The sequence below is a fragment of the Centropristis striata genome, chromosome 15 (assembly GCF_030273125.1).
Source record: "Centropristis striata isolate RG_2023a ecotype Rhode Island chromosome 15, C.striata_1.0, whole genome shotgun sequence".
NCBI lineage: Eukaryota > Metazoa > Chordata > Actinopteri > Perciformes > Serranidae > Centropristis > Centropristis striata.
In genome coordinates, this window is record NC_081531.1 from 34179614 (window position 1) to 34194833 (window position 15220).

The 15220-nt window shown below is 36.0% G+C and overlaps 1 protein-coding gene across 1 annotated transcript; it reads right to left on the reverse strand.

Moving 5' to 3' along the window:
- Positions 1–1333: 1333 nt before the first annotated feature.
- rnf167 (ring finger protein 167) lies at positions 1334–12001 on the reverse strand. Its single transcript, XM_059351386.1, has 10 exons — positions 11607–12001; positions 8429–8559; positions 8271–8351; positions 7058–7195; positions 6885–6972; positions 6695–6785; positions 5945–6050; positions 5053–5146; positions 4819–4899; positions 1334–4416 (listed from the first exon to the last, which is right to left on the reverse strand). The coding sequence occupies exons 2-10, from the start codon at positions 8531–8533 to the stop codon at positions 3992–3994; spliced, it is 1209 nt and encodes a 402-aa protein (XP_059207369.1). The 5' UTR covers positions 8534–8559; positions 11607–12001; the 3' UTR covers positions 1334–3991.
- Between the last annotated feature and the right edge of the window lie 3219 nt (positions 12002–15220).

Here is a 15220-nt window from a genome sequence, read left to right on the forward strand (position 1 = left end):
GATCCTTTGCAATAAAATTTTAATTAAAATATGAAATGATAAGTTTAGATTGTACGATGTGTATGATGTTCTGCATTGTTTTTTGTTTCTTCCATGTTGTAAGGCGACCTTGAGTGCCTTGAAAGGCGTCCTATTAAATAAAATGAATTATTATTTATTATTAAGATGGAGTAGAGGCATTAGAATTTTGCGAGATGCTACCAAATTTAGGCTTTTAAGGCAAAAAAAATTTATCCGGGGCAACATGGACTCCTGCCATTATAGTCTCAGAATATCCTGTAGAAAACACTGGTTCTAAAGCTTGTCTTACAGTCAAGTGTCATTTTTTATATTTTCTAAATTGCACACCATGCAGGGGACCAATAACCCTTTAACCCCACTGCTGAAAAAAATCCTAAAGGAAACACTGGAACTATTTGTATTTTTACAACCTCTCCTGTCCTCTCCTCTCTGATCTGTGTAAACAAATTTTCAGTGAATATTTGTCACGTGACCGTTCTCCTCAGCAGAATCAATCATGGCTTTACAGTGTGGTTGAGGAGCAGAATTACATTTTTTTTAACAGGATCTAGTTATTACAAACAGTTTATTTTTAGCAACGTTTTAAATGAGACATGTAGGATAAAGTGATTTTGACAGAAATATCACAATTTTTAGCTTCCTTTTTGTTACTTTTTCTATTAGAAGCTTTTGTGACCTGTGAAGGACAACCATAATGCCTGTTTTTACAGTTTCTTGAAATAAGTTGTATTTTTGGTTATCAAACTTGCCGGGGTTCAGAGCGTTAATAGTCATCTTTTGTGTGTATTTTATATCCCCCTTTTTTGTGTTTTTTTTTGCATCCCCATGGAGCTTTTTTTAAAAAAATCTCTTTGTAAGTGTTTTTTTCTGTTCTTTGTGGTCAATTAGCACGTCATGTCTTAAAAAAGTAAAAGAACCTGAAGGACTTTCAGCAGGGAGTCCACACTCGAGGCTAATTAGTTACATGCCAATAGGATAAAAGACCTCCCATCAATTAGTGGAACATTCTCTCTGGTGAGCCATGCTTTCACAAAAGCCTTTCATGATTATTAATGAAGTGGTGTGTACCTTGTAACCAAGATTGTGAACGATTCCTCTTATCGGAGAGCAGTATGTATTATAATTATTTTGTATTGATTTTTGTTGATATTTATTCATAAATATTTTTTTTAATGGCAGAATCTCTACTAACAATATACGTTTTTGTTCACTATTTGCTTTAGAATAACTTTATTCTAAGCATAAATTTGGATGTAGGAGAAACAGTTATGTTACCCAATTTTTTTTCCTTACACAAAAGTGGCACCACAGACCCGTTTTCATATCATTTAATCTTTGACAAATCACACATTAAATGCAGTTTTCCCACAGACTGTGCTGAGACATCCTATGGATTCTCAAACCTGCTTTATACATGAAAATCATACTTGACACTGTACATTAATTATTATTAGTGTGGTAAACTAGGCACATTCTAAAAGAAGAAGAAGAAGAAAAAAAAATAATTTGGGGATTATATTTTTCAATTTGTTTCAGTTAACCGTCTCTAAAATTGAGACATAGAGAGCAAAAAAAAGTACAGTACAAAGTCATTTGAAGCATATTGCAGAGGAAAAAACTTTTCTATTTTACAATACAGACTATTGCCAACAAGTCCCCATGAAACAGTCATCAGTAGAATAAAAAGATGGAATGTGATCATTTCAGATTCCCCCGATTCCCCTCTTTAACTCTAAATGAGAACAAATCTTCAGACACAAAATGCATCCATGTTTCCTCTGTGTCCATCTAAAATGACGCTCCCATACATCAAAATCTCATAAAGTGTTCGTACTGCTTTTTCAAGCACTTGCAAGTTACCTAAACCCATAATGTCCAGACTCTCGAAGCCTTTAATAACACATCCAAGTTATTACTATAAATGTAATTGCAAAATATTGTGAAAAAATGTCTAAACTCTGAGACCCCAGCAGGCAACAAACAAAGGATTATTTTATTTTAAATATTAAAAGACTTTTTTGGTTTAAAAAATTAAAAAAAACATTTTTCAAGGAGTATATTCAAATAAAGGCATATCCTGTATGGTTAAAACAAAGCCTTTTCCAAACTTTGTACAAATCCTGTGCATTCTTAATAAAATTTTGAGGTATTTTCACTCCGATTGTGGTCACAGCTGTAAACATGCAGCTACTGTTTGGAACTGAAACAAAACTACTTGGTTCATTTGAGTGAAAGATCATCGTTTCAGTTAAATAATAAGCATGATTATTCCTTAACTTGAGTTACGTATGCCAGCTACGTACAGTATGTTAAAAAACTCAATGTTCAAATGTATTTGTGATAAGTCAAAAACAAGCACAACCCAAATGACAATACATTTTCCCCCTTATTAAAAAACATTTTGTTGTATGGAGACGTCATTTTTAGGTGCCCAGGTTATTTGATGTGGTACAGATCGACAGTACATGTTATTTTAACTGAAGTCACTGATCATATCTGCATCATCCCATCTGGGTGAATAGGGAGTGTGGGTAAATTTGTACAGTGCTTAAAAATATCCACACCCTGAACGCTTATTTTACATCAAAAACAATAATTCCAGTTGTAAATTTTGCTATTAAAGTAAACACTGTGCATTTATTTAGAGCAGTGAAACAGTTTGGCTGAAACAACTTTTTTAAGGTTTCTATTTGAACTGCTCTTTATATAATTAGCGTTGAGTAAAATTGAGAAACAAACCATATCTTGTTTGACACTCACAGTGCTCGTCTGTAGCATTACTAGCACTGATAAGTGGAAACACATGCCGTCTCTTTCTGTAAAAACAAATGTGAAGTATATACAGACAAGGGAATAAAATCAAAGCTATCTAACCTGCAGTATTAAATACTAGCTAGACAAGAGGAAACAAAAGGAGTGTCATTCCTGTCCCTTCAATTTCCAAACATTTAACATACACATTTACATCAAGGCCAGTGTAAGGCAATGCTCTTTTTTTGTAAAAACACCTCCAAGGTCCCACGATTCAGCATTCTATCTCATATAAAAATGGAAAACTTCCATTGAATAATCATGACTCTACATCTTAGTGATTTAAAACAAAACTTAAACACTGTATAAGACCAAACCCCGTTGATTCTCGCTATGTTATTCATTTACATTACAGACTGACCTTTAATTTGTTGCTAAAAACCTGAGTTTGTTCAACTTGACAAACTGGATAAAGCTAAAAATATTTTCCATATAGACTGACCACCAGATTATCAATAAACATGTAAAAGCAGCAGAAATGTATAACATCTTTGCAATAATCTATGATGGTATACTTTCCTGGGGGATTTGAGAAAATCTGACATTTCAAAGAACTGAAATATAGCTTTAAAAAAAGAGAGCTATGGGGGTTGAAAGATAAAATGAAGACCAACATATCCACTCCACATGCACTACACATCCTTCTTAGATGATGAAAAGATGCAGAGCAGGTAAAAACAGGATGTCAGATATAAAACAATTATGATTAAGACAAGAGAAAGTATTTAAACTGCACTACACCTTACGTACAAGATGCACTGTTAGTGTGAGCACAGAGGGTTCACACTCTTGTTTCTACAGCACATGAGATTTAGGTTCTTGTTCTTTCTGTGCAGCACTAGTGGTTAGGTCAGGTGGCATGAATTAAAACATGCACTAAAAAAAGGAGGTCTACAACAAATACAGGGGTTCTGGAGTGAATGTATGTGTAGTCTCGGGTTGATGATCAATGCTGCATTTTGGGTAAAATGCATGTGCTTTGATGTTGCTGCATGTGCTGCATGTGCTTTGACACTAAGAAGTAGACCTCCTCTGGTTACTGTGGAAAATATTCTGTTATAATAAACGCCGACCATTACTCTGCAAACTATTTTTAAGTACAGTGTGATAGCAGAACTGATGAAAAGACCCCTTTAAGGTAAAACAAAGTAAGCAGCTATCAGACGTCAACTCTGTCCCTACCAATGAGCTGAGCGGTGTCGTCATCAGTGTGGTGTCTGTCCTCGCCTGCGTCATCACTTTCTGAGTCCGTGTCCTCCAGCGGGGAGTGGTAGCCTTCGTAACCCAGGATGGGTGAGTCGAGATGTGCGGGGGAGGCGAGGCACTGGGCGGTGGTGGTGGTGGTGGTGGCTGAGTAGGCCGCTGGGCTTCCTGAGGGCGACCCCGGGTTAGAGGGGCGGAGCAGAGGAGTGCGCTCCGAGTCAGCTTCACCCTCCGTTCCTTCCTCCTCCCCACGTCCTCCAGTTTCCTCCTCGGACTCGGACTCCGAGTGCTCCTGGTTGTTCCGGGTGACACGCTGTTTACAGACGGGACACGTCTTCTTGGTTTGTGTGAGCCAGGGGTCCACACACTTGCAGTGGTACGCTGACAGGAAGAGAGAGTGGCAGTTAGCATGCTGTGATTATCCTAGAGGTCACAGCAGCTCATTTTATACAGTGAGACTCAAGCAATGCACTCACTGCAATGAACTGGCTACTACTGATGACTAAAATCATCCCACATGAAGAAAACTGGGCTCAGCTTTCCAGTGACCCAGTTTATGTAATTCAAAGCCTGTTCAGGGACCTCAGTATGCACACATGTGCAAATAGGAAGAAATTCAAATTTGTGCGACACTGACAAAACTATGTGGGTTTTGCCTTAAATTGCATGTTATGTCATAAAGTAGGCATAAATGTAGACTTGTGGGAACACAGATATTTTCATTGAGATAGCATAATGTCACACATTTCATAATAACATGAAGACATATTATAACATATTTACCATGCGAACAAGGTAGAACTCGCAGCTTGTCTCCTTCTTCATAGTCATCCAGGCAAATTGCACAACAATCATAGTCATCCCCTGAAACAGACGAGAGGTATCATTCATATTGAAGTGCATTTTGTCTATTCTAATTCTTGAGTTGCATTTCCTTGTACCAAACTTTTTAGAACTTTATAGATTTTGTATGGGTTTATGGATGTAAAATGTCATAACTGCAGTTAGTTTTTTCACCTTTAGTGAACCTGTGGGTTGGAATCCGCTTCAGTTGTTCCTTAGACAAACGATTTTTCCTCAGCCTTTTCCTGTACTGCACACATCGTATAATCTGAACAATACAAAAAGACAAATTACTGATGGCATGAAAAGTCCACAGACACTAAGCATGTACAGATGGGTTTGCTTTTGTGGTATTTTAGAACCCACAGTTACTGTAAGTGAGCTGATTCGGAAAATAGATTGCCTGGGCCCCAAACCTAGTAAAAAGATGTGTCTTCTGAATAAATGCAGCATTGCAAAAGGGATTGATTATATTTTAATACACAAAGCAGCATATTCAAGGATCCTTCCTACATCCTTTCGAGCTTGCAGAAAGTGTCTGTTTTTTTTCAATTTTTTTGCTTTTTTTGTTTTGTTTTTTATTTATTCATCTATTAATATTTAAACTTGTTTTTTTTTTATTGCTTGCATGTTCGAAATAAAGACAATCAATCAATCAATCAATCAATCAATTCCAACAATAACCCAAAAAGGGACAGTTATGATTACCCAAAAAACAAACAACCAAGAAAACAATACTTTAAAAATGTTTGTTTTTTTTAAATAAAAAATTACTAAAAAAGCAGCCTTCATCCCCCACTCCCACAGCACCTCAATAGTTCTTACATATATAATAATAATAATAATATAATATACAGACTTATATGCAAATAATCATACACCTGTGTCTACATACAAATATACACATCCTCTCTACCAGTGCCAGTCTAAATTGTTGCACTTTCAATGTCAACTAAATATGTTTTCTGACCTTACCCTGTGTTTAATTTACCGAAAAAGGTATATTAAAGCATGTGCTACACACTGAATCAACAGTAGGGAAGTATGTCATCATACGCACACTTACCAAGACGACACACATCACAAGAATGATCATGCCAACGACTCCAGTGAAGGGAATAAGGTAGTACGAGAGTGGGAACGCAAACTCCGGCTTGAGGATCACATAGGCCCTGCAGATACAAACATTGAAGCAGTAAAAAGGTCAGTATGCAAAGTGCAAACATAATTCAGCTTGCTAAAGGCTGCTTTGGTCTGGAATATCCTCCTGTTTACGAGATTAAAGTGGCAAATCTATGAGAAAGTGGTGAATCTGCGAGAAGAAAAATGTTTTTTCCCACTTTTTTTCTCATAAAGTTTCGACTTTTTCTTCACAAATTTGCCACTTTAAATCTCTTAAATCTGTGACTTTTTTTCTTGTAGATTTGCCACTTTAATCTAGTAAATTTGCAACTTTTTTCTCAAATATTACCCCGTTTCTACGACCTCACAGAGAGACATGGGGACCCCATTTTGATATCCACTGAAGTTACCAAATATGGTTCTTTGCCCGATAAAGGGTTAAAACTTCCTATTCCCTCTTATGACAATTACCCTGTCCAATCTATTCTATTGTATTGTTCTTAATTCTGTGTATTTTATTGCTGTTTGTTTTCTATCTTTTTTGTACGGTGTCCTTGGGTGCCAAGAAGGCGCCTTCCAAATAAAATGCAGCATTATTATTATTATTATTATTATTATTATTATTTATAATATTGCTCAGTTTGGAAATGCATTTTATACATTTATTTCTAAAAGTGTTTTAGGTTTTACTTACCCTTGTTCTGGAATAATGAAATTCCTGAGAATTTGGGAGGCGTAGTAGCTGGTGAATACAGAAGGGATGTGAATTTCCTCTGCAATAGTGCCTGCATTTTTTAAATAAAATAACAAGATTAATTAAAGAGCAGCCGATGATGTGAATGTGTCAAATTGGAAGTTGTCTACATTTTATAACGGACAGTTACCATTGCTGTAGTTCATATTGAGCAACGTCTCTGAGTACATGTTGTGAACAATTGCAGCATCGAATCCAGCTTGCTGAGCATGCAAGACCTAAAAAAGAAAACAGTTCCTCATATTAGACCCGTTTGTCTCACAAACACTAAAATGTACTGAATGTCTCGCAAACCTTACTGACCTTTATATCAAAATTGCAATCATAGCGTCTGATGAGAGCGATGAACTTGGTCGTGTTAGCATCAAAAGATGGTGGCAAAGAGGGAGGAGGGTCTATTGGCAAACATCCATTTAGTGGACGGGACACCACCAAAACTCCCTTTAACAAAAAGGGGAAAAAAGTCATTATAAAGCACTATGACCTACTCTGTAAAAAAAAAAAAAAAGTTATTTTCCAGAAATTTACAGTATCATTTACAGGGTTCTTCTACATTAATTGCAAATGGCATAAAAAGGTCAATTATTTGAGTTTGAGTTGAAATCTCTAAATGAATGTAATGGAAGATTAGAGATAAACAGGATTGTTCAATTGCTTAAAGGTCTTGAATGTGAAATTACAGTGACTTTATGTTAAAAAATAAAATAAATAAAAAAATACAATGTAAAACTAAGGCAACTTCCTGTTTTCTTACAGTAAAACATATTTTTGTAATGTAAATTCAATTTTAAAAGAAATAGAAATATATGGCAGCAAAAGTTGCCAAACACGTCACATTAAAGTTTTTTTAAAAAGCATTTGTAATTCTAAAGATATTTAAAAAAAATTAAATACAGATATTTACTGCATATTATCTGTATTTTTAAAGAACTTAGTAGGTAAATAACTTAGAGGTGTTAACCCATAAGAACCCAGACCCAGTAATCCTTAAAGGAAAATGATGGGGGATATACCACAGACCAAGTGGACCACATAGAACACATTTATGATGTTTTTAAAAAAGAACACTACCTCTAAATGTCAAAGATCTGTGATGTGACATAAATGTTACATTGGGTGTTTATGGTATTTGTGTTCATAATATTTCTTATTTTAAAATAAAAAAACTAGACACATTTTCCTCTTACAGAAACAAAAATTTGACTTTTTCTTTGCATCTCCACAACATTTATCAAAATTGTAACATTAATAGTGCTGTTTAATAACAAATTATTTTTCAGATTTGTTTTTAAGCAACAAATTATTAAATGAAAACAAATAACCATTTGCCTTTTTGTTTGCATCTCCACAACAATTGTTAAATGGGTTAAATCTTAGATTCTAGAAGATTTAAAGTGTTTGTTACAAGGGTGTCACCATAGGTTCTTATGGGTTAACTGTTTGACGGTAATTTTTGCTTTCTGACATTTTCCCATGTTATCCTGTATGCACCCTTTCTCCAACACTCGGCTCTCACCATTAGTCCATCCTTAGGAAGTGGGTTGCCAAACAAGGCAGGCAGGTCCTCAAACAACATGGAGGTCATATTGCTGTAATGCTGCAAAAACAACAGACATGATCACTAGGGAAACTTAAGGGAATTATGTTAATAGATCAATCTTTAAATATACTTACAGCATAGATATAGGCATGTGTGGGTGAAGGAAGCAGTACGCTGCAGAAAACCACTATGAGGACACTCAGTCGAGCTCCCACACAGCGCACACTGAGCCGAGCCATCCTTGATCGCTTACAGTTGTACAACACTGTGAAAAAGATATGAGAGTAACGCATCATAATCAAGAGTGAGTAATCAGTCACAAGCAGGGGAAAATGCTTCAGGTCTCAGTATGAAGCTGATCTGGTTATTTGATTGCGGCCTGGCATTTACATACGAATGCAAATAGACAAAGACGGTTGTAAAACTTTGTGAATATGCAAACAAAGATGTGGCTCACCAGCTCACATTTAAATGTACTGTATTGTCATGGAGAAGAAGAGACATAAGCCAATTACTTTGTGATGGTGATTCTGTTTGTGGGAATACAAATGTCCTTTCAAGAACTACTTTTCTACACCTTTTCAAAAGTCAAATTCAAAGGCGTTACAAGCATTTTCAAGTTTTTCGAGCACCATTGATCTGTTATAAATTGCATATTTATATACAGTACACTGATTATTTCACTTCTAAGATGCTATTGTGCTATTATCAACCAACATTATGTTTCGTAAAATGTGTCACCTGTTTGTGAGTAGTCTTGGCATTGTATAAAACCCAAATATCACGCTGTTTCAAGCACTGAATTAAAAATCCAAACACTTTTTAAACCTTTTCTTCCTCTTCAAAATTCATGCGTTTCCACCACAAGAATAGAAAGTGCAAAGTTGTCAAAAATATGTTGCTTGTTGTGATGTTTTGTTTTACTTTGACCGATCTAATCGGCTACTTTTTGGCGGCCAACATGCATAAGATAATATCCTGGTTTACTTTCCCTCAATCCAGTTGGTGCCAGAGTGGGTCAGCCTATTGCTAGTTGTCGTTGCTGGCTTTAACATGCGGTACCTTGTCCATCTCCCGGTCAAGTTTTACCTGTAATCTGGTTGTTGTTGGAACACTAAAAATTTGGACACAAATAAGACGCAACTTCGGATGGCTCACCCCTCCTCTAGCAAACCCCATTTGCAAATCACCTGTTCATTCCAGCAAAGATCGAACCACAATTCTCAGTTTTAGAAAACAAAGGGCAATGTAGCTTGGGAGACTTTGGATTTATGGTATGTTTGCGAGCTTCAACCAATTAATCTCTAACTTTGATCTACATACATCAGACATTTTCTGGTACTTCCAGTTGTGGGACTTTGTAAAAACACACACTACGTCATTCCCACAGATACCAACACCCAGTGGGATGGACTTGGCTCTCAAGGCTAAAACCCTGTCGAAGGGCCAGATCTCCTATTTTCATATTTAACTGTCCTCAGCCAGTGAATTCATTTTACATAAGATCAAGATGAACTGGGAGTCAGAACTCCAATTGAATTTCTCTGAGATCTTCCGGTAGGGGGCTATAGGGGCTGTTATTGTCATCCAGCTGTGCTAGACTCTCACTTATACAATCTAAAGTCTTCGACAGGCTACACTATAGTAAGGAAAAACTCTCAAAGCTCTATCCAGTCAAATTTGATGAGAAATGTAGCAGACGCTCGCAGACTCCATTCAATCTTACCCACGTGGTTGGGCATGCCCCAAGTTGTCTGAATTCTGGCAACTTTTCTTTAAAACAATTTCAGATAAATTTAGCATAAATCTAATTCCAACCCCACATATTGCAATTTTCGGCAAGCCCCCAGACAACCTCCATACCACATTCAAAATAACGTTGTTGCCTTCGCCTCCCTTATTGTATCGTAACAAAATTACGATGGTTACATGACATTTTAGGTCTTCTGAAACTGGAGAAAATCAAATTATCACTTAGAAGTTCATCTGACTTTTCTATACTCATTGGAGACCACTACTTTACTATCTAGATGGGCTGCCAGCTCAGGAAGTATCTGTAAAGTCCCACTGTATGGTTATGTATGAACTCGCCCCTCTGTGCCGGTCCGCCAGCGGCAAATAGCCCCCACCGCAAGATCTATTCACCCTAATAATAAAAATAATAATTAAATCAATAATATTAGAGTTAAGTAATTCAGCCATGTTAAGAGATCAGGAGAACTGAACCAGATGTCGATATTGTCCACATAGCTTAGTACTCGACATTGACAGTCTCTGGTCTGGCTTGACAACTTGATTTTCATATTGCAAAGCATGAAACACACAATTTGCATTTGGGTGCCATTATGTTGCTATAAAGAGTGCAAAAAACATCCTGGTCCCAGATATGATGAGAACTGCTATTTCTGAATGTACAAGTAACAAGTAACTTTTTATGTACTTCTTACTTTTTTTACAAACCACTGAATGATCTCAGGCCCAGATATATCTCAGAGGTACTTGTTCATTGTGAATACCTCAGGCCTGCTGGAACTATCTGCTCATTTAGAGGAGGGTTGAAAACATTAAGAACAACATTCTTCTGAATACACTTTCATGGTCTTAATATTATATTTTAATTCTGTTTTTAATGTGGCTTCTAATGTTTTTAAGCCTATTTTAATTGGATTTTTCATGTATTCTTATGCCTATGTACAGCACTTTGTGTGCAGCACCTTGTGTATAAATGGTGCTAATCAAATATATTTGCCTTACAAAAAAAAATCGAAAAACTGAATAAGGGTGCAGTAAAATGCAGTGCAATGCTGAGGTGCTTTGTGCTAGTAGGCAAGATGTTCACACAATAATAACAAGCTCACGTGTTCTGGGGCCTATGCTGTATAAAGACTAGTTAACAATTAACCCAAAAATAATGGCTCGTTTGAAACATAAAAACACACTAAAATATGTTGTGCTTAAATTTAATCATCTCATCGTCACACTATTTGTTATTGTTGTATGTGCCTACAGGAGTTGAGTGGATCATCTGTTGCTGTGGTGTTGCTTTGGTCCAATGCTAACCCTGTTAGTTATGTAGCAGCAGCTAATGTTTCCTCATTACAACTTCTACTTCTGGTGCTCATGGCAGGCGATTAGCTATATTTAGCTACGTTAAAGTAGTCTCGACCCACTGGAATAGCATTAACAGATTAGTTATGAGCTCCAATGTTGTCTATAATCCATGCAAAACAATAATAATAAATAAATAAAATAACAAAACTACAGCATAAAAGCAATCAGTGATGTTGTTGTGCAACTTAGTTAGCGACATACCTTCGTATCCTGCTAATATCGGCACCGTGAAGGTTGATATGATCACAGTTGTCTCACTTTGGGTTTTTCACGTCATGTAAAAACGATTAGAGTTGTTTCTATTTATAACATTTAGCTACTTTCTCGACAATCCGATATTTCGACTAAGACATGAAGGATTAACGTTTGCTAACGTTTAGCTAGCGTTAGCAGATGTAAGATAGCAGCTACGTGACAGATTAATAGATGCCTTCTTTGACGTTCTTGTTCCTCGTATCATATACGGCTAGTGGATGATAAATCAATAAGAAGTTTACCCGCCGAAAAAGAAAAACACTTTGCCTACGACTTCGGTTTCCAAAAGTTGCGTTAGCTTGCTGATAGGTTTGTTTGTTATTGCTTCTCGCCCGCTGGTTCTTCTTTGTGTTGTGATTGCAGATCGACTCACCCGCATGTTGGCGGACAGCGCCACCAGCGGCCGCAGGGAGGAACAGCACAGAGCACAGACAGCCAATCACAGTACACGCTCCTGACTTGACATGACGAATGGACTAACATAAATATCTAATGAAAAAGAACGCTAGCTTTACAGCTTCCAAAAGCTAAAAAAAAAAAATATATATATATATATTTCCATTATACGACCACACAGAAGTACACCTATAAAATTATGTTTATTTATAATTTGATTAGAGAGAGAGAAATTAATCTATATTACTACAGAGTAAGGACTAGATTTGCTGTTTAGTAAAGGACCTGGGTCAGGTTTTGTGGGCACTTCATTTGGGAGAGAATTTCTCAACTGTTATAATAGCTATGACCATAAGGAATAACATGGGAACTGTGCGAAATTCGCTATCCGGGACGAAACCCCCTAAAATGGCCATCCCTTTTTGTCTGAAAAAATTAAACTTATCAATACAAACATATTTTATATTGGAAGTATTCATGGATTTTATGTTTTAATATGCAAATAGGGTACTATCTGATTAAACGTGTGCTAAATTGCATAACTTTCAGAACAGATATGTGAAAATTGGATAAAAACTGGTTCAAAATTCTATTATCATTTTGTTGATATTGACCACATATTTTTAAATAAATAATTTTGGATATTAATACTAATACAGAAAGGAAACATTTGAATATATACATTTTATTTTTTAAATTATACAAAATTAGTTTTTATTCTCGAACAATCACATTTGTTAGTACTTGAACAGGTGCTTCCCTCCTTGTCAGTTTGTCACCCCTTCCTTCTTCAATCCTGGTCTGCAATAAGTCACTGTGTGGCCCGTGTTGACATCTATACATTTTTGCACCATTTGCCTGTCAGACTAAAAGGGCGTTTCGCCCAGACAGTGAATTTCACACAGTTCCCATGTGATTTCTTAGGGTCATATCAATCTAGAACAGTTGAGAAATTCTCTCCCAAATAAAGTGCACACAAATCTGACCCAGGTCCTAGACGAGTAATTAAACATCTCTATTGCAGCTATCAATTCATTTGAATTTACAATTTCATACCACTTTCCTCAAACTAAACGTTTGTCCATGAAGTTTTTGTTTTCAGAGACAATCCTCTGTTAATTGTGTTTTCATTTTCATTGTGATATTTGGGAGATATTGATTAATAAAGTTTTGAGAAGATCACATTGTCACAATTATTTCATGGAAAGAGGTAAAAAGATATTTTCTTCTAACTTTATGTGCAACCGTGTATTTTGACTACTAATTTATATGCTATTCACTGGTCGGCGGAGTTGAATGCTTTATTTATACTATGAATCAACTTCATGGATGTATGGATGCAGTTGTTCAACAGTCAGTTGTGGTGGAAGAAGTATTAGCTGCTAACAGAGAGAGAGAGACAGAGAGAGAGAGAGAGAGAGAGAGAGAGAGAGAGAGAGAGTTTATTTATTTTTTCTTCTTCTTTGCTGGGACAGTTAGATTGTATGAGTGCTATATTGATTGTAATTCAATGATTGTAAATATTGCTTTCTTTTATTGTTATTAGTTTTTCTTTTCTTTTAAAATGAATAATATAATTATAATAATTTATTGTAAATATTGCTTTCAATATTCCTTACTGTTATCTTTTTTTCTGATGCTTGCTTTGGCAATATATACAGTGTTACGTCATGCCAATAAAGCCAATTGAATTGAATTTAATTGAGAGAGTTCCCACAGGATACTGAGTTACAAACGCTCCTCTAGCGCCCCCTGCTAGCCTGCACAGGATCCAACACTGAGCCACCATAGACTGTGATCACACTCAATACTAACCAAAAAAAATAAAATACATTTTCACACCAAAATAAATAAACAAATGTGACTACATTCTGTGTAGAGTTGAGTTGAGTTGGGTCACACGCATCACACCACAATTATAACTATAAAGCACATTTATCATACATAATCCCAAATATGCTTTCCACAGCAGATCTGAATTTGTTTCAGGAGACAAAGAGATTCCTGTCAGTGCATGCAGTGTGCACATTTTGAAGTGGGCAATTATGTCTGTGGACGACAACACTGTCATACTGTTCATGCCTCTAATGTTGGAGACTTGGCGTAGTTGAAACGTGCAATAAAGGATTCTTGGGCCACTTGGGGGCAGCAAAAATCAGATTGTGACAACAACTCTCACAGATAGATAGATAGATAGATAGATAGATAGATAGATAGATAGATAGATAGATAGATAGATAGATAGACAGACAGACAGACAGATAGATAGATAGATAGATAGATAGATAGATAGATAGATAGATAGATAGATAGATAGATAGATAGATAGATAGATAGATAGATAGATAGATAGATAGATAGATAGATAGATAGATAGATAGATAGATCGATCGATCGATCGATAGATAGATAGATAGATAGATAGATAGATAGATAGATAGATAGATAGATAGATAGATAGATAGACAGACAGACAGACAGACAGACAGATAGATAGATAGATAGATAGATAGATCGATAGATAGATAGATAGATAGATAGATAGATAGATAGATAGATAGATAGATAGATAGATAGATAGATGGATAGATAGATAACTTTATTCATCCCCGAAGGGAAATTCGGTTGTCACAGCAGTCCGGTATTCAAGTACAATAAAATACAATAGAATAAGATACTGAGGTAGCATAAATAAATAAAACATAAACAATATAAATAATAGAAAACAACAAACGTAGTAAAAACACAAAAAACTACAGAAATACACGGAGCTGCTGTAACAGGCTGCCACTAGTACGGCGCCATCTTAGTTGTGTGATGAGGTTAACCTGGTATACTGAAATATAACAGGAGCTGTAGGAGTTACTTAGGCATTATTTAATACAAGCCTACAGCAGCACATATAATATATGCTACATATTTATTTATTATTTGATTTGAGAGAGATTGAGAGAGATAGTTTATCAGCACAATGAAGTGAGAGAAAGCTTTATGACCCTCTTCCTGCTCCCAAACCTCCCAGCAAGGAGCCACCTGCCTTTGGGAGCTATAATGACCTCATCTGAGTGAGTCTACTAAAACAGTTGCAGGGTCTCTCTGCACCATTGCATAACCATATCACTAAATGTTGTACACTGTAAAAGATGTTTGTAGAAACAACAGTA

Excerpts from the sequence above, each read along its gene's own strand:
- rnf167 (XM_059351386.1), bottom strand. The coding sequence starts at position 8,533 with ATGGCTCGGCTCAGTGTGCGCTGTGTGGGAGCTCGACTGAGTGTCCTC. Across the intron at positions 6,973-7,057 it reads ATTGCAATTTTGATATAAAG|GTCTTGCATGCTCAGCAAGC; the intron begins GTCAGTAAGGTT and ends TTTCTTTTTTAG. Across the intron at positions 6,051-6,694 it reads TTCATTATTCCAGAACAAGG|GGCCTATGTGATCCTCAAGC; the intron begins GTAAGTAAAACC and ends TTGTATCTGCAG.